The sequence below is a fragment of the Plectropomus leopardus genome, chromosome 5, assembly GCF_026936395.1.
Source record: "Plectropomus leopardus strain MGB_pleo_1.0 chromosome 5, ASM2693639v1, whole genome shotgun sequence".
Taxonomy (NCBI): Eukaryota; Metazoa; Chordata; class Actinopteri; order Perciformes; family Serranidae; genus Plectropomus; species Plectropomus leopardus.
In genome coordinates, this window is record NC_142180.1 from 37,356,714 (window position 1) to 37,382,677 (window position 25,964).

General features: G+C 38.1%; 2 protein-coding genes across 2 annotated transcripts; both read right to left on the reverse strand.

Annotated features, from left to right (window-relative positions):
* Window positions 1-4,640: 4,640 nt before the first annotated feature.
* Window positions 4,641-14,610, reverse strand: hs2st1b (heparan sulfate 2-O-sulfotransferase 1b). Its single transcript, XM_042514292.2, has 7 exons — window positions 14,086-14,610; window positions 12,497-12,735; window positions 9,228-9,313; window positions 8,215-8,353; window positions 8,034-8,131; window positions 7,108-7,265; window positions 4,641-6,285 (listed from the first exon to the last, which is right to left on the reverse strand). The coding sequence occupies exons 1-7, from the start codon at window positions 14,207-14,209 to the stop codon at window positions 6,059-6,061; spliced, it is 1,071 nt and encodes a 356-aa protein (XP_042370226.1). The 5' UTR covers window positions 14,210-14,610; the 3' UTR covers window positions 4,641-6,058.
* A 3,884-nt stretch (window positions 14,611-18,494) lies between these two features.
* Window positions 18,495-24,850, reverse strand: LOC121941428 (claudin-18-like). The gene is made up of 5 exons (XM_042484233.2): window positions 24,538-24,850; window positions 21,768-21,932; window positions 21,550-21,688; window positions 21,359-21,472; window positions 18,495-19,878 (listed from the first exon to the last, which is right to left on the reverse strand). The coding sequence occupies exons 1-5, from the start codon at window positions 24,755-24,757 to the stop codon at window positions 19,737-19,739; spliced, it is 780 nt and encodes a 259-aa protein (XP_042340167.1). The 5' UTR covers window positions 24,758-24,850; the 3' UTR covers window positions 18,495-19,736.
* Between the last annotated feature and the right edge of the window lie 1,114 nt (window positions 24,851-25,964).

A 25,964-nucleotide genomic window follows, 5' to 3' on the forward strand; every position in this document is an offset into this window, starting at 1 on the left:
TACTCAGCACATGGTGGGATTACGCTGCACATGAGGGATCGCCCACACCCCCCAACAGAGGCCCTAGCTAAGACCCTAATGTCCTAAAATCCCAGAAAGTTCATAAAATCCAAGAACTGTCCTAAAATCCTAGAAATGACATGAAATCTAAAAAAGTCATAAAATCTTAGAAATGTTCCAAATTCTGAGAATTGTCCTAAAGTCCTGGAAATGTCCTAAAATCTTACAACCGTCCTTAAGTCTTAAACATCCGAAAATCCAACAAACACAACAAAATTCTAAACATTCCCTAAAATCCGAGAAATTTCTTTAAGTCCTAAATATTTTCTAAAATCCCAGAAACATCCAAAAATTCTAGAAACATCCTGAAATCCTGAAATGTTCTAAAATCCTAAAAACATGCTAATATCTGAGAAACATCCTAAATTTCTAGAAACATCCTAAAATCCTACAAACATCCAGAATCATAGAAAATTATTAAAATTCTAGAAACGTTGTAAAATCCTGGAAACACGTTTGGGCTGCTGCGACTGGTCCTGACCTCCTGTCATTTTTTAAAAGCGGCCCTCAGTCAAAGCCGGCTGAGTCTTCCTGCACTGGACCTTCAGTTTTGGTTAACTTTCTTTGCACGTCATCCGATGTCGATGTGTAACTGGGAGACGATTAAAAACCATTATCGGATGAATCTGGCGAAGCTTTATGACGGTGATTGTTGCCATCATTTTCTCTCCTCCATCATCTGCATCAAGCAGGAATATCAGCAAGTTTTCTTGGCCCGCTGCCTCCGACATGCTGGCTCAATTTTACCTCCCCTTTCAGTGTGGCGCATTTACATAGAGGAGAAAAAGTAGTCCACATAATGGTCCCCTTTGGCTAAGCGCTTTAAGGTCCTGTCCACAGTCCCAGTGAGGGGCAGTCAAGCTGCCTCTGCTCTGCTCTGTTTGTTTTATGGAGCAGGAGTGAAGCCACTTTGAGGTCAGCTCGCTGCAAAAACTGTGCTGGGTCTCCTATGGTCCGCTGGAAACGGCTCCAGAACCGATCCAGAGGGCCATTTCTACTAATCCGGCCAGCTTTCATTGACAAAAAGAGGTCACTGCTCTGCGCACAGCTTCTGCAATAACAGCAGGGGTCATTTTTACCAATGCATTTCCAGGACGTTTCCAGGACTTTGAGGCAAATTTTAAAGACCATTCATTCTCTGAAACGACTATCGGTACTCTCTGCGGGTTCTTTTACGTCACCATAAAATGGTTTTTTTGAACGTATAATATGTTAAAAAATAATAAACTCAAGAAAAATGATTAATTCAGAACATTTAAATATAACTCAGAGACTGTTACTGATCAGAGGGGACGGGGTGGAGCAAAAAAGCACGCCAAATATTTTTTTAAGCACTTTTTTTAGTTTTAGTTTATTTTGGCTTTAGGGGAGAGGCATACAATTTTAAATGGCTATATTTTGTATTCATTTTAAAAGAAAAGCTTTTTGTTTGTTTGTTTGTATTTAAAAAGGCCTTTAAATTTTAAAAGTACAGCAATTTTTGAAGAAAACATTTGACAGTTTTCGTTTTCTTTAAAATTTTTGGGCAATTTTTAAGATGAGCATTCGGGCCATTTTCTTGAGGATGTTTTGGGGTTTTTTTTTTCATTTGGCAGTTTTTGATTCTGAATTCGGTTCTTCAACACATCATGTTATATTACACAGGATTATGAAATAGATTTCCATGTCTTTTCCAAAACATCCGGATTATATTTATTTTTCCAAAACTTTTCAGGCCTTGAAATTACTATTTGCAAATTCCATGACGTTTCCAGGTTTTTCCTGACCGTATGAGCCCCGTAACAGGATCAAATGCTCTGAATGGGCTGTAACAGAGACATTTTACTGATTTTTGGGTTTCTGATCTCTTGCAAAAGGTGGTTCTGCAGGAGGAACATCATAAAAAAAGTCCCCTTTCACAAAACACAGCAATACTCCATCTGCACACCAGAATTAATTTGAGTGCTGTCATTATGCAAGTACAGCACAAATTGTCCAAGACCAAGTGAAACTATTTATAGCGATCACAAGGCCTGAGAGCCAAGTGTGCCTAATGGTGTAATTTGTATTGTTAATGGTAATGCACTATTAGTTTGTTCCATTCGGCTTTGCACAGGTGCATTAATGGGGGCCTGCTGAAGCGTTTCCGTCAGTCCGAGGTTTTCGGAAGGACCACGGCTCTCTCTAGTGGCTCACAGCGGAACAACAAGACACAAACTGCTGCCAAAACTGTGCAAACACAAGCTGGAGTCAAGGTTAGCAGAGTTATTCTGCTGCAACAAAAGCTTTTGTTGAATAGATAAAAATCACCTTTTTTTTGAGTCCTTAAAAAACAAACAGTTCCCACTACTGTCAAACAACAACAAAGCAGAAATATTGTGTTCCTAATTAACCTTCAAGCTCATCAGCCACAATCAATACAGAGTGTGGCCTTTTTTTTTTCCTAATTGAGATGAAGTAATTATCAGACTGTATTCATCTCGTTAATGAAACAATGTTCCAATATGCCTGCAGCTAAACTGTTAATTGAGTTCTATTTTCTGAGACGGGCGGCCTCTCCTTGTGTCCATGGCCACAAAGCGTCAAATATGGGTTGGGGCCTTTGTGCTCGTCTCTGTGTCGACACAAGAACAGGCTGTGGACTGGTGGAGCGTGCGAGTGTCTGTCCCTGCAGACAGCCTCCCTCCCTCCCTCCCGTCTCTCCTCCCAGCAGAGTCGCTGGTGATACCGCTGACTTCAGCAGATCATCCCGTCCCCAGTCTGTTATTTCACGGTTTCAGTGGTTAAGCACTCCCCGTTGAGTAAGATATAGCGAGGCAATTATTCTGTAATTATGGAGCCAAAAGACGAAAAAATGGAGTCGAGAGTTAGTGGGCTCGTTTAAATCACTGCGAGACTCCCGAAAAGAGCAAAAACACAAACCCGACTGTCCACATGCAGAGGAGACATTGGACAAACACTAACTTTTGACAAGCTGATCCCACTTAAAATAATCATTTTAAATATTTTCACTTAAATAAATGTTTCTTAACTCCATCTGTCCACAAATTATTAACACAAAGGTGACTGAGACTTTGGTCCACTGACGAAAATACTGCATCATTTGTATATCTGCAGTTTTTTGGACTGGCTGTCGACGGCGACTTTAGTTAGTTCAGAGTTCAGAGCTCATACGCATTTTTACTAGTTTACAAAACTTTGAGGCAAATTTTGAAAACGAAACGTTCTCTGAAATGACCATCAATACTTTGTATCTGTACTTTTTCATCACTATAAAACAGCTTTTTAAAATATATACTGGTAACGAATTTAGAACACGATTTCAACTGAATGTTTCAGTGTCACTTAGGGACTGTTGGTTATTTTTGGGGGAGGAGAAGTCGTGTCAAATCATTATTTTTTTTGTTTATTATAATTTGTTTCACATTTATGTCTTTTTTTCCCTATTTTTGTTTGTCTGCACGTATATATTTCTGGTTTGTGTCACACTTGTCACAAACTGAAATATGAATGCAGTTTGTTCTTTTGTGAGTGTGCGCATGCAACCAACACCGTCCCTCTTAGGACGGCATGAACGCCTCAGTGGACAAAGACATGCAAAGGACAAGGAAAGAGAAGAAAGAAAAAAGAAGAGAAACAAAAGGGAGCGAGAACAGAAACGGGGAGGGACCGATTCCCCAGATCATCAAAACACCGCGAGGTGCTGCTGGCCGAGCAGCTCTCAGTGTCCACAATCATGACTGAAGCTTGGGTCAGAGGGCCGCCGCCGTGTTGGGTTTGTTTATGTCAGAAGACCACCACCGGTGCTCATAATCCCACTTGGGTCCGGGTCAAATCATTCTTCAAGCACGAAGGACGGACTTATGTTTTGTATTTGGGCTTCACGGGTCGGACGTACAACTTTAAATGGTTTTGTATATATATTATATATACTTTTGGAGAAAAATGTCTTCCGGACTCGCAGGCCTGCGGGTTTGTCCTTTCTTTGTCATTTAAAATTTTGGCAAATTTGAAAGAAAAACAAATGACATTTATTCTTTAAGGTTTTTCTGTCAAATATGCCTTTCAATACTTCTATACTTCAATACTATAATGATTGATAGTTGATTTTTAAGGAAAACATGCCTTCCAGACCCGCAGGCCTGCGGGTTTTAAGGGCATGTCTTAGGACGTTTCTTGGATTTTAGGACAGTTGGAGGATTTCAGGTAGTTTCTAGGCTTTTAGAACACTTTTGGGATTTTATCACGTTTCTTGAATTTTAGGACGTTTGTAGAATTTTAATACATTTCCAGGATTTCAGGACATAAGGGTCTTATCCAGGACCTCTGTCGGGGGTGTGGGGGATCCTCCACTGGCACTTTTTTTGATAAACAAGCTCTATTTTGATGCTGTTTTATGAACTCTGACACCTTATGGAGACTAAGAGTACAAAAACTGTTCCCAGTGTGAATCCCTTTATTTTTATTGTGAGTTAGAAAATGGTTTGGGGAACACCCTGCACCCAATCGGGGACCAGATTTGGCCCGCGGGCCGTAAGTTGAATACCTCTGGTCTATGAACACAACCAACAACTCTTAGAAGGGAATAAAAACAAGTCAAGACATGTGCAGACAGAATTTATCTTTAGGTTGTTAATGTGTGAAACAAGAAAAACAGAAACTGTCGATCATACACTCACAAAAAAGAGTTTATGAAAGTGGGATCAAAATGAGAAAAAAAAAAGTCCTAAATGTTATAATAAAGGCACTATCACCTCTCCCCCGTCACCCTGTGAAAGCTCTGGGAAACCCTGTACTCACATCCCGCTCACTCGTACCTCCGTCCCGCTCCAGCTGCTGCTCGATCAGAGACGCAGCAGCACCGTCTCTGTGATAAAATACTGAGACGACGTGTTAAACATGCCCACACATTGAGAACATCTCCGTGGAATAAAAAAAAAAAAAAAGTCACGCACCGAAGGATGCAATGGTCCAATCTGTTCTCTGTTGCTACCGTTTGGTCCAAAAACATGTTCCCTGCATGTTAATACGCTATATACAAATGCTGATTTTATTACAGTTTCATCCGTAACTTGTAAACAAGACTTTGTGCATCTGAAATGTGAGGAAAAAATTAATATAACATGGAGCTTTAAAAATCAGTCAGAAAAACACATGTAACCCCTCGAAACCTGGAAAATTGTATTTCTTTTAGAAACACAGGGAAAAGGCAAGAGCAACTTGAGAGGAAGAGACCCCAAAATTAGCCAGAAATGAGTAAAAATTACAAGAAAACAACCTGAAAAGCAGAAAAAAGACCAAATCAACCAAACATAAAAAGAAAGGGAAATTTATTAAATAATAAAACAAAAGAACAAACAAACAAAAAAGGACATAATAATAATAACAACAGCAATTATCATAATCATAGTAATAAGTATTAGTATAATAATAATAATAATAATAACATTTTTAAACACAGTTATCTGGACATCTTTTAAAATATATTTTTTAAACTTCTATTTTCTAATTTCTCAAACTTTCCAATTTACTTTTTTTTCAGACATTTGTAACCAAAATGCTCATTGCCTTTTTTCCCATGTTTTTTGAAAGAAACGGATCCGTTTTGCTCAGGGATCAGAGGTTTAAAGACGTGTGAAAGGCGTCTGAACGCAGCACAAAAAAGTGATGTGGATCCCGGTTTCAAAGGGTTAAAGTGGTTTTAAATTTGTTGAGGTTTGCTGCTTTTATCTCGGCTCTCCAACTAAAAACCAAACGCAGAAATTCATAATCGACGGCCGCTTGCGTCTGGGGGCTTTTGAGATGTATCGGCTCACACCGACGCTTTCTGTCCACGTTAAGTTCAACAGCTGCACCGGCGTTAAAAAAGACAGAGAAATTCCTCTGTGCAGTCTGACGGATTCTCTGCTCTCGAACACGGTCAAAAAAAGCTTTCACCAGCACCACTCGCTGATGGTCTTTTCCTCCCAGTGTAAATGACTTCTAATGGAGTCCTGGAAAGTCCTGGAAAGTCCCACTCTTAGTTCACTTTGGGGTAGATCTTTTCGTAGAAGAAGCTCTGAGCCAGGACAAAAAGCTCTCCGTCTTTTTCCCTGACGGCGTGAGCGCGCACGAACTGAAACTGTTCGAGTGCAAACTCGTAAAACTCGTTCTCGATTTTCCAGATGTCGGACTGCTGCAGCTTGGCTATCGTCTCTTTGGTGGGGGGTTTCTTTTCGGTGGTCTTTCGCAGATGGGACTTCTTTCCTGGAAGCACACGAGAGGGTTTATTGTCAGTCTAAAAAACTCGGATCAGTGAGCGTAAAAAAAGCTTCACTTGATGATTTCACGACCAGCAGAAAAACTAGAACATCACCACGCCAGCGCACGCCTCCGAAAACCCGTCAGGTCACTGTTACAGTTTACATCCACGTCCGTGAAAACACGGATATTTCACACACTCTGACACCCAAAATTAGTGTCACCAGTTCGCAGAGTTCATACACATTTTTACCATAAATAACAAATTACAAAAACATTTCCGGGACTTTGTGTATGTATATGATTGTATATGTGCATGTGTGAGTGTACTTGTGTATATACATGAGTATGTGTGTATATGGATGTACATATATATTTTTATAGAAGACAAATGAAATAAATATTATATAAGTTACAGTATATATGAGAAATTGCTTATAAATTAAACGTATTATTCCAATTTGTAGGAAATATTTCGTTATGAATGATATCTATCTATACACATATCTATTTATATATCTACATAACTATCTATCTATCTGTATGTATTTGAGTGTACAGATAGATAGATATATAGATATATAAATAGATATGTAGACAGAGACAGATGGACGGTCCTTGAACACCTCATGTGTGAAACAAAATTCCATGACTTTTTCAAGACTTTCAGGGTATATTTAGTTCTCCAACATTTTTCCAGGCCTGGAAATTGCTATTTGCAAAGTCCACGATGTTGAGTAATGTGTGTGTGTGTGTGTGTGTGTGTGTGTGTGTGTGTGTGTGTGTGTGTGTGTGTGTGTGTGTGTGTGTGTGTGTGTGTGTGTGTACCTGTCCTGTAGAGGTCCGTGGCTCCCTTGAAGAAGCGTGGCAGCGCTGCCTCCAGGATCATGATGAAGTCCTCCAGCTCCTCGGTGACTCCGACCAGCAGGTACTCGTTCACCAGGTTGTATTTGGCCTTTTCCAGAGCCCATCGGCTGCCCGCATTCCTGCACGCAAAATCAGATATGATCAATAAATCCCTAATGTAGGAAAAACCGAATGATTCACTTCTGATGTTGAAGAGGACACAAATCTTTATTTTTATTTTATAAAAAAAAAAAAAACTAAAGAGTGGAGCATCTCCCTGAACACGTAGTGCGGACAGAAATTGAACATCGTCTTACAACTTTCACAACTAGGTGACTGAAGTCACAATCACGATCAAATGTTCATATTTAATAAAACAGGTCTAACAGTCATTATGAGATCTTCACGTCTTTTTGGCTTTTTTTATTCTCTGTACATACTGTACATAACTTTATCATCATTATTGGTGTTTTATTTTATTTTATTCTGTTAAGTGCCTTTCTTTATATATATATATATATTTGTATTATTTTGCCTTTCTAACAAATATTTTATTCAGTTGCTGCTCTCTTATTTGCTGCTTGAACAAAACAACCTCCTACACAAAATTAATGAAGTATTTCTATTCTATTCTATTTTATTCTATTCTAGATAAAGTTCAAGACATATCACAGGTGGTTTGATATCGGATTTTTTTTTTAAAGGCAATATATACAAATTTCAACCTTGAAATGTGCTTAATGTGACTGCTGTTGCCACATACATAAACTACAATATCTGCATGTAACATTATATGCTATCATAAATATAATTTATTACTTTTATGTTTATTAGTGTTGGTAAATGTTATGTTATTGTAACCATTATTGCTGGTTTCGTCTCTCTCTCCTGACGAGCAGCTCACTCACCAGCACTCTGAGTGGTGTCCGCAGAAGAAGGGGATCTGCAGCCAGAGTTTTTCGGGGGCACAGTCCGACCCCCCCGATGACACGCACTCGTCAAATGTCTGAAAGACAACAGAAACCGTTGCTATCGAGCATTAATGTGCAGACAAACAATAATAAGACAAACAGGACTCTACATGAAGACCTTTTTGTCTCCTTGTTTTCTGCGTCGGAGACCGGGTCTGTAGTCGTCCCCAAAACGTAAGAAGTAGTAGTACGACACCAGGCGCTCGATGGGGTCCCTCACCACGTTTATGTACATGGGTTTACTCTTTGCCCCGTATCTAAAAAAAAAAAAAAAAAAGGATTGAAGATTTTACTTGCATTGAACAGACACTTAAAAAAACCTAATCATTGTAATGTATTGTAATTGTTTTATGGGTTTTTTTCATCTAAAAACATGACAAAACATGACAAAAACTTGGCATATTTGATATTTATGATGATGATATTAATGAAAGTGCAGTTTGTGTGCAAAGCGGTACAAGTGTGAGTATTTTAACTCTACACAAAAAAACAATAATGTAGAAAAATGAATGTTGCTGCTAATTATTGACATATCCCAGGCTGTGATAATAATAATAATATAATAATAATAATAATAATAATAACACACTCAGCATGTAGTATAATGAAAATAATTACATTTTTGTGTTTGTGTTCATCTAAAACATAGTGGCATCTTTACAAAACCTGGCATTGAAAGGGTTAAAATTCTGAAAACTGATGAATATTTGATTTTCATAATTAAAAATAAACTCAATGAAAGTAGAAATCATATAAATGTGAATATCTGACACTGCGCAGCGTGAATTTTGTGCGCAGAGCGATATGAGTGTGCGTCATATTGAAGCACACCCTAAAGGGTTAACGGCATTTACTGGCGAACAGAAACAGGTTTTCCTTCAGTGATCTGACTGAGTTCTGCGTCAGGGAGAGTCTGTAAGTTATCAGCGTCTCCGGCTGAAGAACACCGTCAGGATAATTACCTGCGATCGCTGAAACGATGTCGGGGGAGATACGCACAACAATGCTATTAATCAACGCTAAAGCTCACGTCAGCAATCAACACACGACACGACCCGCCTCCATCTGCTCCGCTGACTGTTTGTGACTAATCTGGATATTAATGCCACGACAGGAAATGAAGGGCTTTACTTTGAAAAGTCCAGGTAAGCGACGTGGCCGTGGTAGAAGCCGGGCTTCATCTCCCTCCACGAGGTGACGTTCCTGACAAAGCGCACCTGTAGCCAAAGATAATGGAAAGTCATTATGGGACAGCAGAGGAGACACAGAGGAGACACAGAGGAGACACAGAGGAGACACAGAAACTACAGAAAACAGACGAGACCGAGGAGAGAAAACGTCCGGCTCTGCTGAAGACTCACACGTTTGGATTTTACTGAATCTGGGGCCAATAATGACAGGAGGCCAGGGGCCACTCACAGCAGCGCCATACATGTCTCGAGGATTTTAGGACATTTCTCAGATTGAAGGACATTTATAGGATTTAAGGACATTTCTTGGATTTCAGGATGTTTTAAGGATTTTAGGAGGTTTTTGGGATTTACAACATTACAGCGGTGTTCAGCGGTTACTGTAAGCAGCGAGAATGCTGATAAAGGACAGTGTCGGGGCCGCATCGAGAGACTGGAATCACCTGAAGGACCATGAGAGCGGAGCGGAAATTCGGAGACACTGGCGGGGACACCGGCAGCGAATGAGAGCGAGCGGACATTCGGAGACACCAGCGGAGAATGAGAACGTTTCTAACACTTTAGGACATTTCAAGGATTGGAGTGTCTTTTTGATAAAGAAGCTCTATTTTGATGCTGTTTTATGCGCTCAGGCATCCTGAATACTAAAAGTACAAAATACTAAAAGTACAAAATCAATTCTCAGTGTGAATCACTTCATTTTTACTATAAATTAGAAAATGGTTTGGGGGCCACCTGCCACCCTGTCAGGGGCCAGATTCGGCCCACGACTGTAAGTGTATTATCACTGGCTTACTGTATATTTTATTTATTTTTAAAGTTTTCTCACATCCCTTAAAATCAAGACGGCCTCGCAACCCCTCGTCAAGCTTTGGCGACATCTAGTGGGGATTACGTCCCATGGTTTGGGAGCTACTGTTCTTGTCTTCAGTTGTAGTTTCAGCCTCAGTTAAACCGAAATCACACAACTTTAATACAAAAACTGTTTTAATGCTGTTATTTTTACATCACATATATGTGAATGGAAGTACAAATTTCATTAGTTAACATCAAAAAGCACCAATTTCCTTTTGGTCCTGAACAGCTTTAAACTGCCTCCATTTATTACTGTTATCTCCGACACACACTCTGCGGTCTGAGAAAGTCAAAATACGACTGAGTCAAACACACTGACCAGTTTGGGCCAAGCTAAACGCTATCACCGGACACAAATCTGAGCGCTGTAAAAGGAGTCGAGCTCCGCGCCGCCAGCAGACTGATTCTCTCTCCTCGTCTGGTTTATCGTGCTCACAGGAAACAGACTGTTGGTGAGATGGAGGGAGGCAGCAGACAGGATATTACCTTGGCACCAGCAGCCAAAAATAACACGAGCGTAGCTTTGAGGCATTTACACTTTGTGTCCTGAGCTGCACTGACAGCGATATAAATGCGCCCGGAGTAACAGGCCGTAATATATGTGCTGATGCCACGAATATTCTCCAGAGCTTTGTATCTTACAAGAGAAGGTCACAAACTACCGACTAACCTCGGCTCCAACAATGTTCCCCCGAAACTCGGTCTCTCCTGAAGCTGAAATACTTTATCTGATCGATCAAACTGAGCTCAGACAGCTTTGATTGAGTAAGAAACCAAATCCTCATCGTTCTTCATCTCCATCCACCAACAGATCAGTCTGAACGTATCTTAATGCAGACGCCACCGTCAACTGAGACTGCTTCAAGTAAAGACCTTCAGTGACCGACAGCTTCCTGTCTGCAAAACCTCTTGAGCACCAAATATTTTTGGTTTGCATGCCGACCATGTAACCTTTAAAACATGGTAGCATGTGATAGAAATGAAAATGCAGCGCTGTTTAACTGCCATCATTTTATGCTGCGTGTTCTTCTGCAGAAATCACTGACAGATTTGAGCTCTGAGCAGATGCTCTTCAGAACAGATAGAAATGCTGCAGTCAGACGGTTAAACACTGCTGCTGAAGTTCTGCATTGCAAACATGTGACGTACGGCTGTTAATATGAGCTCAAAGGCTCTGTATATTCTTCAAGTATTAAAAGCACATTCATGAAAGAGGTTTCATGGACAACACGGGCCACAAAAATGGGCTATTTTTAATTCCAGATTTTCTGTTGTGATGATCAAAGTGCCCACAACTCGGTCACAAGCGGAGCGTCTGTTTGCCAACAAAGGACTCTTCTGTCTGCTGTATTAACAACAGTGTCAGTAGTATTATGGGAGAAATGCTCATGTGAGCGGTGGGAGCGAGTTTCTGTCCAGCAGCTGTTTTAAAAATAAAGTATTTGCACTTTAATTAAAATATTTAAATGCTGCAATCAAAGTTCATACACATTTTATCAATACATTTCCAGGACTTTTCACTGACTTAGTGGCAAAATTCAAGACCAAAAACTCTCTGAAACGACTATCAATATTCCTTATTGGTTCTTTTTCATAACCATGATAGCTTTTTTAGATATATTGTTTAAAAAAATGTGGAATTCAGAACAGGGTTAGAAATGCATATTTAAATATGACTTAAAGACTGTTTGTTATTTATGAAAGGGGAGGGGTGGTGCACAAAAGGCGCAGCAAGTCAAATACTTTTTGTAAGCACTGAGGAGGGACTTGTGTTTTTGTTTTTGGCTTTAGGGCAGAGGCATACAACTTTAAATGGTTGTATTATAATTATTTTATTATTTCTTTACTGTTTTTTGAACATGCTTTCTGCAGGGACTGTGAGTTTTGAAGACATTTAGAGTTTTGTTGGGTGATTTTTAAAGAAAAAAAACTGGGCGATTTTTTTTTCCCAATATAAACTTTTCTTTTTTATTTTCAATTTTTTTTCTTTAAAATGTTTTTGTAATTTTTCAAGGGAAAATTGTGATTTTTTTTATCTTTAATTTTTTTGACAATTGTTAAAAACAAAATTTGGGCACTTTTTAATGAAAAATATGCCTTTGTTTTCTTCATCATTGAAATTTTTGGGGTCATTTTTAAAGAAAAATAATTTTGTCGAATTTCTTTCTCTAGAATTTTTGGGCATTTTTTTCCCTTTAAAAATAATTTTGCCCTTTCATAATTCTTTTAATGTATGGAGAAAAAAAAATCTTTTTAAAGAAAAAAAATTGGCACTTATTTTTGTTTGAAAACATTTGGTGATCTTAAAGAAAAACTTTCCTTCCAGACTCACAGGAACAGCCATGATGGTCTCACCTGGTCCTGCAGAGACATGACAGGATTGTTTTTGGTCGTGTTGATGTGCAGGACGTGGAAGCGGTTCTTCCCGCACAGGTCGTAGGCGATGTTAGTGAAGGATGTGCTGGCCGTCTTGGGGACTCTGTTGTAGATGATGACCATGTCGTCTTTTTCTGACAGCGGCGACGACTCCCTCCCGGTGTCGTCACTGTGACGCTGCTCGACCTCAGCCACCTCGTGTCGGGCGATGGTGCGCTCTGCACGGGCACAAAATATATTTAACATCAATGATCACGCTTTGGAAATTCACTACTGTCTGAAATTTAATGAGACAAAAATTAATTGATTTAGAAGCACACACACACACACACACACACACACACACACACACACACACACACAGCAGGTGTGAGGCCACCAACACAACAATAAATACAAAGATGCATCTGTAGTATTCATGAAAAACTAGTTTTAAATTAGCCAGCGAGGCTTGTTAGCGTGTCTTTATGAAAGAAAACAACATAGTCCTTCACATACAATAACATCACAACGCGTAATTAACTTTTTTTTTTAACGTTGACACGAAGCATAATTAAAGTATTTCTCCACTACAATGTTAATTAAAGCCAATTACAGAAGTGGCCTTGTGAGTGTCTCTTGGATCAGCCGAGTGTCGGCAGGATGTTTGTGCACTTTAACCCTGTGATTCCCCTCTCCTTAAAGATGCTATAATACAGTACACGGTCAGGTTAGTTACTCTCATTACCCTCAAAGTTCAGCTTTACTCAAGAGCAACAACGTCAGTGTTAAGATGCAGATTCTGACTTTTTTCTACATGTTTTCTGTGGCGTTTGATGAAACTTTAAGTATTTGAGGGAGATAGATGTGCAGTCTCATAAGTGATCATGTCACACATGAACACATTTTTATGAATTCATTTCCAGGACTTTTCCAGGTCTTTGAGGAAAATTTTAAAGACCACATATTCTCTGAAACAGCCATCAATGGTCCTTATTGGTCCCTTTACATAACTATATAATAGTTTTTTAAAATCTATATTATTGAAAAATATACTGAAATCAGAACAGGATTAGAACTGATTATTGAAATGTGACTTAGGGACTGTTTGTCATTTATGGATGGTGCAAAAAGAAGGAGGCATGTCAACAACAAAAAATTACACACTGGGGAGGGACTATTTTAATTTGATTGTAGAGGAGTATGCAACTATAAATGGCTGTACTTTGTATTGATTTTACCGATTATTTTTAAAGATTACTTTCCTTTTAAAAAAGGTTAATTTTTTTTCTTTGAATTTTTTTTTTTTTTTTTTTTGATATTTCTGGATAACACATTTTGGACGATTTTTATTTTTTATTTAATATTGCCGTTTTTGGTGATTTTTAAAGGTTGATTTTTTTCTTCTTTAACTGTTGAGCTTCAATAAGTTCTTGGGGATTAATAAATTCTTCTCTTCGGTTTAATGTAACTCAGCTCTTTTGACACCAACAGTTTCATTTAAAACATAATTTTACTGAAGTCAAACACCACAATAACGGCACAATAACACCTGTTTCCACAGAGCACCACGTCCGTCTGGGTCTCACCGAGTCTGGCTCTGGACTCCTCCAGTTTCTGGATCTGGTTCTCAATAAAAAGCATCGACACTCCGAAAGCCAAAACAGCCAAAAGCTGGAACTTGGGCGGCATCATGATCCTGAGGAGCCCCATCAAAGCCCCGCTGGATCATCACACGGTGAACGTCTCTGATGCTGACGGCTGATCCAGCAGAGGAGCTCCAGATAATCCGGCTTTATTCACTGGATCTCGTTAACGGCCATCGGCGGAGACTCGACCTGAACACCGTTAAGACCGGAGCTCAACGTTAGCTCCGCCGCTAACCGCCGCGCCAACAAAACGAGCTAACGCTAACGTCATCTTCACAAAACAGCGCGGGAGAAGCGTTTTGATTCCGGGGCTCTCACCGACAGCGCGCGGAGGTCGCGAGGCTCCATTTAAAATAAGATTAGAGGAGATTAAACGTCAAACTGCAGAGTTTTGAGCAGCAGTGAGCAGAGACCGTTAGCAGCTAGCATCACTTCAGAGCAGCTGCTTCTTCTTCTGTGTGTTCAAAAGCAGCATCACAAAGAAACGTGAAGTGTACACACCGCCACCTGCCGGACCAGAGGCGCGCTGCACTGCGGTCACCGCTGTCAAACAGCGCCTCCCCCTGTTAATGCACGGTATGGTTACTTTAATAAAAATAAATAAATGAAATAAATGAAATGCATAACATAAAACGCAATAAAATAAAAAGAAATAAAAACATTAAATAAAACAACATAAATTAAAATAAAATAACATTAAATAAAACAACATAAATTAAAATAAAATAACATTAAATAACATAACATAAAGTACAACAAGACAGAATACAAAATAAAATGAATTGACAAAATTAAATTAAATTAGATAAATAAAATAAATGAAATAAAAAAACAACAAAAAACAAAATTAAATTAAATTAAATTACATAAATACAATAAAAATAACATAACATAGAGCAAAATAAAATTGAATAAAATAAAGTAATAAAACCTGAAATATTATAAAATATAAAAAATGAATTAAAAGTAAAATAACTTAACATAAAATAAAATAACAAAACAAAGCAAAACAAAATAAAATAAAACACAAAAAAACAAAACATAAAATGGAGTTTGGAGTCCACAAACTCACTCAGCAGGGGCAGACTAAGGACGAAAATTAAAACATTTTAGGACATTTCTAGGACTTTAGGACATTTCTGGATTTTAGGACATTTCTCTGATTTTAAGGCATTTCCAGGATTTAAGGACATTTCTCAGATTTCAAGATGTTTTGAAGATTTCAGGACATTTCTCAGATTTTGAGACATTAGGGTTTAGCTAGGACATCACTGAGTATTTGGGGTTAAAAAGCAGTCTCTGGCGGTCATCAGTGACAGAGAATCACAGAGATAACTGTATTTTGATGACAGCCAGGTTGTCCATTTATCTCAATCTATGCTAAATATCTGTGAGAGCTTTACAAAGAGAAACATCGCCTCTGCATTCAGGCCTTTTTCGATGACACATGCTCTAAGGTCACCAGGCTTTGTAGACAATGAAGTCAAAGGAACCTAAAATTATTGACATAACTGTGATTCGCTGATAACATCGTGAGGGATTTCATGTTAGAGCAGCTGACCAAACCCGAACTGTCCAATCAAAGGAAAGACCGTCTGAACTCCACATCTACAAATCAAATATATCAATATATATCAAATACGTGTGCTTCCTCATCCACTGAGAGGAGGGAAGTGTGCGGAGATATCAAACAATGTTACCAGAAAATTGGGGATGTATCAGGTAATGATAGGTTCCTGATACATTAATAAAAAATAAAAAATAAAAAGGGGTCAAAGGAGGTCAGTGAGTGTGATATAATGGTTATGGAAGCAGAAATTTCCAATGAAATTTGATTAATCCCCAACAACAATAATAATAACTGATTGATTTATATACCGCTTTCAAAAAAGTGCAAACAAGACAAAGCAAAGCATGAAACCCCAAAGGCAATATCACAAAAAAAGCAAGATATTAATGCCGACCTAAAAGGCCAAACAGGAATTAAGGCAGAATAATACGAGTCATGACACAAACAGGTATTGGTAAAAAGACAGATGAGAAATCGAGAGAAATACTGAAATAGAGATTTGTAGAGAAATGAGAAATAGAGATATAAAAGATTAAAAAAAAACCCCAAAGAAAATACAATAAAATGAATAAAAGTATCTGATTATGGATCATACAATAACATGAAACCTTTCACATTATAACAAAATAAAACATTTATTGTTATTACACGAAAAGCTGCTTGTTATAACATGAAAATCTTTTTTTTTATTTGCCATTTTTTCTTTTCTTTTTTTTTCTGGCCTGGCAGTTCGACGCTGTTGTGACTTTGATGTGAGCACAAAGTAAAAACACATTTTTGTACTCCAATCAAATATATTTGGTGTATTTTTTTCACCTTAACTTGGGAGCTTGACAATCACCACGGCCCCAAAACTTAGAGTCAGATTCGTCACAAGAAGATTGCAAAGTCGACAAAGATGATGTTGTAAACTTTAAAGACAAATGTTGTTAAAGCTGTAAATTATAAGTCACAAATCCGCTATATATTATACTGTAATTACTTCAAATATGTTATATATTACTAGAAAATGTGCAGGAATCTGCACTGAATTAGGAATGAGCCTGTAATTTGTCATTTGTTTGCCTCGGTGTGTCTATGTTCTCACAGCGTCAGGTGTCAGCAGCGTCCGTTAAAGTATTTAAAGTGAAGCAGAGCTGCAGTTAAAGCTGCAGCCGTCTGTGGAAAATGACTCAGACTCAGATCCAGCACAGACCCTGAAGCTTTAAGCGGTGAAACAAAGCAGCTGAGCGGCTGTGGGTGGAGGCCACGCCGCGTCAAGCTTTACCACATTAATCTCATCAGTAACAATATACACAAGAGCAGAGGAGGTAAAGCAGAGAGCAGCGTTTTCATGAGTTAGCTCACCAGCAGAGCAGTGATGCATTTCTCAGCCAGAAGGTGGCGCCACAGTTTCAAAAATGAGGATATGTTGTTGGGATTTTCATGCAAATATGATGAAGACATTTAACCAGCAAGTCACCATTAAAACCATATTGTAAACTAAATTTAAGTTTGGACTTTACAAGGGCTGCTCCTTTTAAAACATTCATCCAAAGTATGTATATATATATAATATCTGAAAATATAAGAAAAAAATTAACTATCTCGAAATAAAGAATTAGTTTATTAAAATAATGAAAATAATTAATAATGACAAACTCTCAAAACAACACTTAACTATTTGAAATTAATGACTTTGTATCTCAAAAAATGTTTTTTTTTAAACTAATGACATTAATTATGACTTAGTATCACAAAATCATTTTTCAAAGTAATGAGAAACTCTCAAAATAATGAATTTTGCCTACCTAAAAAAAATCTAATATCTCAAAATAATGAGAAACTTTAAAATGAATAACTTAGTTATCTCCAAATTATGGGAAAATTTCTTAAAAAAAAAAAAGAGTTGTTACCTCAAAATAATGAGCAGCTTTTTCAAAATAACGTGTTAGTATTTAAAAACTCTTTCAAACTGTCTTATTTAATGATGTAGTATCTCAAAATAATGACAAACTTTCAAAATAAAAACTTATTTATCTGAAAGTAATGAATTAGTATCTCAAAACACGAGAAACATTCTCACTCAAATAAGTAAGTAGGTATCTAAAAAATAAGGAGAAATCTGAAAAAATGTTTACTAAGTATCTCAAAATAATGACTCCGCTATCTGAAAATAATGACTTAGCATCTCCAGATTATGGGAAACTTTCTAAAAAACAAAAAATGAGAAGCATTTCCAAAATAAAAAAAAATAAATAAAAAAAGTCTTAAAAATGACTTTATCTGAAAATAATGAGAAACTTTCAAAAATAAACCTGCAAACAATGAGAAACATTATTATTGGCTCATTATTAACGTGATCTCTCACATGAACCAAACTGGAGACATTAATGTGTGATCCTCGCAGGCCGAGCTGCACCTCTGACGCTCAACTAAGCACAAAAACGGAGCTTAATGGTTAATTGTTTGTTAATTGTTTTGATGGAGAGCTGTTACTTTGTTACAGTCTCATTAAAACAATAAATAACTCACTTTAAGTGTGATCACATTTAACCTCCAGCATCATGACGAAATGTGATTTCACATCATCTAAACAATTTTCTGTCTGTATCCTGAGAAATAAAGAAGTATTCTGCTTTAAACAGCGTGTGTGTGTGTGTGCACGCACGCACGCACGCACACACACACACACACACACACACACACACACACACACACACACACACACACACACACACACACACACACACACACACACACACACACAGCGTCTGTCTACATCAAACACGCAGCCGTTTATTTTATTCAGTTACCCCGAAACAACGTGACAATTATTTTATTTATCATAAGTGGCCGGAGGGCTGCAGATAACAGGTTAACTACCACGATTAAACTGATGACCACTTCCTGTTGATAAGACTAATAGGATAAACAACAACACAACAATCAATATTTGCTTCGATGATTTCTTGTTTGTCAGGATGCACACAAATTAAATCAACGTTTCCTGCTGCATTTCTTTAACCTTTAAACCTTTGACTTATTTAAATTGTGCACGCTGGGCCTCAAAACAAACTATTATGTCTTATTTTTACTCTTATCAAGGATTTGCTCTTATGTTGTTAGTACCCATTGATTTTTGGGATTCACCAACGTTTTTTTATTTTTGCTTTTCTTTGAGGTCAGAGAAAATTTTACGAGTGGTCGAGAGCACATCATTAATAATAATAATGATAATAATAATAATAATAATAATAATAATAGCATTTTGATCGAGTCAGAACGATATATTGACCGTATTATCGTCTCTCTTCTTCTACAGTTTAAATGAACGTTGTGTCAACAAGCTACTTTTGCTGTTGGTGCCGTTAGCTCGCCGACACAACAGATACATCTGAAAGTTAGTGGGGTTCAAATATTTAATAATCTCTTAGTCCAGTCGCCCAAGGAAAATGTTGGCATTAAACATTTCTGCAAACCACAGACACATTTTTACGTTATTATGTAGTCAAACAGCGGCGACGCTGAAACTCCACATCTGAACAGCTCTGAGGTGAAGTGTGGTGACGTTTAGGCACAAAAACTACCTGGTTAATAACTAACACAAGCCGGCAGCAGCAACGTCTCCGCTCACGTCAGGTTTGGGTTGAGTTACTGCGGAAAACCACATTAAATTCATAGACAGCCACTAATTCAAAGTTTAGTAAACTTGGCTGCACCGTGACACTAAAGAAACGTCGAAGTAAAGAATTAGACAACATTGTTCACATGTTCAAGTGTCAAATATTGAATTAAAAAAAATATGAATCACACTTTATTTTTTTTATGACACAAAAGTAACAACACAAATCAAAAAATGTTTTTCAATAATTAGGATTATATGATGTTTGTAAAAACAAAAGAAAAAACACCTCAAATGTTTTGTAGTTCAGCCAAATTAAAGTAGAGAGAAGAATTCGAATTCAGACCAAAACAAGAGAAAAAAGTCATCACAGAGTAGCAAAATATAAAAGAGAGGTATCTAAATAGTGAGATTATTTTACACGTAGTCGAATCTCTGGTTGGTCTGGTGCCCCTCCATGCTCTGGGCCTTGTAGGAGTCGTTGTAGGCTGGACGGGGTCTGACCTCAGACTTGTAGATAGAGTGGTGAGAGGGGGCTTTGTAGGCCGTCCCATCATACCTAAAAAACACCAAAAACAAGCAACTTTAACTGAAATACAGACAAGCATAAAGAGTTTGAAGCATTAAGCTGCTGGATGGATCAGAACATCCAGACTCACTCTTGATCCTCCTCAGTCTGAATATTTATTCTTCATATTAAAATAGCAAAAAAACAAAGAAGTGAAAACATATGAAGAGGAAAAGAGAATATGAGGGTCTCTGCTTATTGTTCTGCACCAGCCTCATAGAAGCATTTGCAACTCTGCATTATGTATATGCAGAGAAAAAAACATGCTCACATCAAATGACTGCATTTACATTTTGCTGAGTTTGTGTCCTTAAGATTTTTACCCTCAGTGTAACAGAATATATCAGCGCGCTGTGCAGGGGTGGGGTTGTGATTTCAGAGGTTTGGGAGGCAACCAAATCGCCAGAAAAATGTTGTTATCATATGTTTCTGCAAAGCACAGATATGTGACGTCTGCACTTTAATTATGCGGCAGTGGTTAATGTGGTTAGGCACAAAAGCCACTTGGCTATAAGATCATATTTTGGTTTATAATAGCTGGTTTCATGAAACAGTTCCTGCTGGAAAAACAGCGAGGGAGGGAGAAAAACACAAGTTTATTGGGGTTCAAATCCTCAAAAGGGATTTCGTTTTTTAGATACCTGATATAGAGAAAAACTGGATTATGTCTTTCTTCATTTTTTAGAGTTTTGATTGTTATCAGTAATGTGGATTTGATGACTTAAGTAGGTGAACGCAAGTATTAGAACGAGTAGAAGAGTCTGATAAGTTTAGAAAATTACATCACTTTACTGCAGCCTTTAAAATCAGGAAAACACACTTGTTTCATATCGTGATACGACGACATCCAGAATCTCAGACGGCACGTGGTCTCATATCACGGTAACGGTACGTTCCGTGTTTATTACCCAGCCCTACATGTGAGTGTGTTTTCATTTATGTTTATGAATAAACTTGATATATTCGGCGTCCGGTATATGTTTAACCCTTTCACCAAGCTTTTCTTTGTCCTGAGAGGCAAAGTGTTGTCTGTCAAAACGCGGCTGGGATGCGTTTTATCGACATCTATCGACATTCGATCGACTACGTCTCATATTTCAATCGATATCGCTACTGATCATTTTATCAGCCAGCTAACTGCTGTTCCTTTTTTAAAGATAACGTTAGTTTTTGGACTGTAAAAAGTGCAAAGGTTTAAGTACAGAGGACATGTCCCCTGTGTCCCCCTGTAAGTTACGCCCCTGCTGCTTTATATTGTTCAGCTTTGTCTGAAGCGAAACTTCATCTATCTGCACAAATATTTTGCATGTGCTTACTAGACATTTCTGTTGGAGCTCTGTTGTGTTTAGCAGCTGACTTGCTGTTACTTCACTGCGGGAGGAGATAGCCGCTGTCAGAGTTGCCGCCAGCTCTGTTAAAGGTCATAAAAAGTCACAAATTAGTTTTTGCTTCCTTCAACGATGAAACTCACCGCTGGTTCCTATCTTGAGACATCCCACGGCACGCCAAACACATCATGATGCCTCCAATGACCAAGATAGCGGCGCCAATCCAGCCCACGAAGAGAGCGGGGCCAAAAGTGTACCTGAAAGAGGACGGCGGTTACGGTAAAACATCACAGAGAACCAGAGCACGCAAAACACCATCAGAATCTGACTTTACCTCGGAGTGAGATTCCCTGAGAGTCCGCCAATCCCGCCTCCTCCAAACATACTGAACCCGCCGTCTGCAAATGTCGTGAAGCGAAAACTTTGCACAATCAAGTTTGCGAAGGCCGACACCCCCGCGATGCCGCAGACGCCTACAGAAGCAAACGATGAGATTAATGTAGAACAATTCATCTGCGAGAACACGACTACGCGTCATAAACATCATCGCACCTGCAAGAACAAACATGATCCCAGACGTCAGAGTCATCGTGGCTTTCATGTTGTCCTCCATGTTCCCCATTTTCAAGCACTTCAGCGAAAAAATGGCAATCAGGCAGCCGATGGCGCCGAGAACGATGCCGACAATCATCAGGGCGCGCACGGCCTGGAGCAGAGCTGAAAGCCAAAGTTACAGCAGTCAGAACATTTCTCATCATGTTTTTACTATTTTCTAATTCTCATAAATTGATCTGCAAGAAGTCAATGAGGCGAAAAACAAACAAACAGACACACACACACACACACACACACACACACACACACACACACATATGTATATTTACTCAAGTAAAGTACTGTGTACTTCAATATTCTTTATTCTACTTTGTACTGTACTCTGTTTAAGTGCAGCTTAACTTAAAGATCACAAAACATTTCTGGCTGCATGTCAAAAACCACATTTGTTTGTCTCACATATCTCTGATGTCAAAGTCATAAGTGAGTTCTTAATCTCATAAAATGAATTTCAGATTCCATCTGTTCAGCACAGTTTTAAATAAAAGTAGCTCAGGGTGCTTTCATTCTCTGAAACATCAGCAAATTGGCTTAATTTCTTTCAAAAACAAGGTAAGAAGGCAATAAGAAACAAGAAACGAAATTAGTAAAAGTACAAGAAAATTACTCAAAAACAGAAAAAGGAAATGGCCTGGAAACAATGCTTCAAATTTCAAAGTATAACATAATTTAAAAAATATTATGAGCTTTAGTTATAAATGTATAGTTTTTCCCTTGCTTTTGTAATTTTTTTTTCCTTGGCTTTTTAAAAATAAATTTTGAAATTCTCTCTAAATTTTCTTTTAATCAATATTCATGTAAAATATCTGAAAAGGAGTCTTATCTGCAAAGACTCGTCGCCCTGCGTTGATTGATAAAGTGCAAATAAAAACTACATTAAGTGTAATAATTTCTTGCAGTTTGTGGAACATTTCTCTTCAGGTTGCTCATTGCTTCTTTCTCGTGTCTCTGAAAGAAAATGCATCAATTTGCTGACAGTTAGGTTTAAATATTTGTGAAAGGCGTCTGAGAGCAGCACAAGAAAAGTGACGTCGCCTTAGGTTTCAAAGGGTTAAAGAATAATACATCAATAAAGCACAAAGACATAGGTCTATCTAGTTAATTACTTAAGAGGGGTGCTAAAATGTTCTTAAGTTACTCTTAAGTGAAATAACTGTTTAAGTATCGGTTCAAAATCTCTTTTTTTTTTCAGCAATGACGAATAATAACATACAACTTCTGCACATGAACATTAGGAATATACTTTTAAAAAGGCTTCGAGAGCTCAAATCTTCTGGCATTTGTTTACAATTAAAGTAAAAAACTAAAGAGTAAGAAAACCCAAACTGCAGTATAAAAACGCATAAATGGAGGCAGCTTGTAGTAAAACATATTGACCTAAATGCCGTCTTTCAGCGGCCTGAGATATTGTACCTGTATTCTTTTCCACTTAAGCCTTTAAGACCTTATGTACAATATGCTCGACACTACATTCAGCTGTTAAGCGCAGAGTGTGGAAATGTACTTTACATTGTGTGACACTCGGCTAAAGCTTGTGCTTGCTCAGCTAAGCTTCGGATGTCTCATCAAATTTCCATTTGACTCCGGAGAGACACCATCTTTTTCTGCAGCGCGCTGCATTTTTCATGCAGGAGGGAAATGGAGAAAATCTGCCCTAAAACCTCCCAAATATTCTAAAGTACCTTTGGAAAAATGTTCCCCTTAATCCAACATGTGGAGAAAGGTTTTGTGATTCTCTCACCTGGCAGGCCCAGGATGGTAAAATAAGGCCTGCACTGCGTCGTGCCGTACGCCGTCCCCACGCACGTGTTCCACAGCCCAGAGTAGGTGTAAATATTGGTGACCACTGTAAACGATCGGTCCTGCAGGCTCCACATGTCCATCGCCGTTGCGGCGCATATTAAGAATTGCCCCAACGCCGACAACATGAAGCCGATCAACTGGATCATCGAGGCAGCCATTTTAGAAGTCAAAGTTACCGCCAACGCCGCGGTGGAGTCATGAAATGGCAGAGTCGCAGCCGCCGCTTATCTTTATGTACGCTTCAATGGGAACAGCTCTTATCAGATGTTTACCTCATTTTTTTCTTTGTGCCAGTTTCGGGAAACGGTGGCGATGAGAATTTCCTGCCCTTGGTGACAGAGGGAGTGGTTTGACCTTTCATCGTTATTTTCCATCAATATGAGGAAACACAACTGAAATAGTTCGATATTTTTTACTCCCAGTGTGTTCTTTTTTTTTTTTTTATCAATGACAACAAATTTTTCCCCCAATGAAAAAAAAAACAATATTTTAGTATAACACCAATAAGTAACTTTTTGACCCTTTGAAACCTGAAGCGACATCACTGTTTTTGTGCAACTTATGTCAAAAATATGGGAAAAACCAGCAATATGCAACTTGGTTAGAAATGTTTCCCAAACTGTAAGAAAAAAAAAGTCTATGGTTTTGTTTTTGTTGTTTTTTATTACTAATTTCTTGCTGTCGTTGCGCAGAAGCTACCTCACATGTTTTTGAAAGCAATCAAGCCAATCTGCTCAAATTTAAAAATTTTACCAACATTTCAGCGTAATGCCAACAATCAGCTGTTTATACAGCATCAAACTGTAAAGTTACATCATTTTCTGTGTTCATCAACAAATCATCTTAATCTTTTTTTAAATATATTCATCTGTTTTATTTACGCTTAAGACAAATGAGAGCTCACCTGGCAGTCCCAGGATGGTGAAATACGGTCGGCACTCTGTGAAGCCGGAGCTCTGCTGCATGCACGACTTCCACAGGCCCGAGGACACGTACACGGAGGTCACGATGTCGTCCAGGCGGTCTTGTATCGCCCACTGGTCCATCCCCGTCGCCGCAATGATTCCCGCCAAACCGATCAAACTCAGAACGAAGCCCAGCACCTGACAGAGAGTGGCTGCCATGATGCCGCCTGTCTTTCACACGTTGGATTAAACAGCTAAAGCGGCCTCTCCTCAGCGCGGCGGCGGCGTGTTTGAATGTGATATCTGCAGACCTGGAGTCAAAAAGGACTCCAGCAGTGACCCTGTTTGTTTGCACACGGCCCGTTCAGGTGCAGCAGAATCTGGGTGGAGCGTATTAGTAAAATATGATTAATGTTGCTGAGTAACTCTGGTCAGTAACAGGTGACTCACTCTGAACATGAACTATAACGTTTTAATGCAAATATCGTTTGTCGAAAGCCTGCACAGCTGCGGGTAATGTTTCTCTGCGCAGCTTTACACAAAAATGTAACTTTGGCTTCGTTTAAATCCCTTATTAAGACTTTCTTTTAGAGGAAAGCATTTATGAATAACTAATATGCGACTTCATGTTTGTTGTTTTATTGCTGCCTTGTTTTTAATGTTGCAACCTTGTTAAGAAAAGTGCTATATAAATAAAGTTTTTGATTATTATAAAAATGTCCCTCACTACTTACTTTATACTACTTTAAATTTGAAACTGTAAGCTGTTTTGAATTCAAACCATCAGACATAAAGGCCCAAAAATCATAAACAAGCATTTTTTTTCAAAAGTTACAACAGTTTTTGTTAGTTTTACATGAAAAATCGATGTATTTGCTTTATTGTTTGCGTTATCATAGTTTAAAATCAGTTGGGAGAAATTAGGTCACTGTACACCAATCAGGATTCAGCACTATCTGAATCAAAATGTGATAACAGTTGTGTTTGTTTATGTTGCCTCGCTGCTGTTTGTCCAATCAGATCAGATCAGACTGCATCCACACAGTCCTCATAAAGCCCATCAACAGCTGATTTTTTTTAGGTGTTAAAACTTAAATATTAATCTTTGATCACATGTAAAGTGTAATATTTCATTAATGTTAACTGCTGTCCAGGTAGTGACCTAGATTAAATATAAAAATGTATAAATATATATATATTTATATATATATATATATATATATATATATATATATATATATATATATATATATATATGTAATAGCTAATAAATAAATTTATTCTGATTTATTTATTTTCATTTCCTTCTTTCTTTTTTTTCACGTGCTAAATCTTTGGCCTTGGGGGAAGGTAAGGCGTCAAGTATTTTCAGGTAAAAAGGCCCAAGTTCATGTGAAGTCATAGTGCCAGGAAAAGTATATATTTA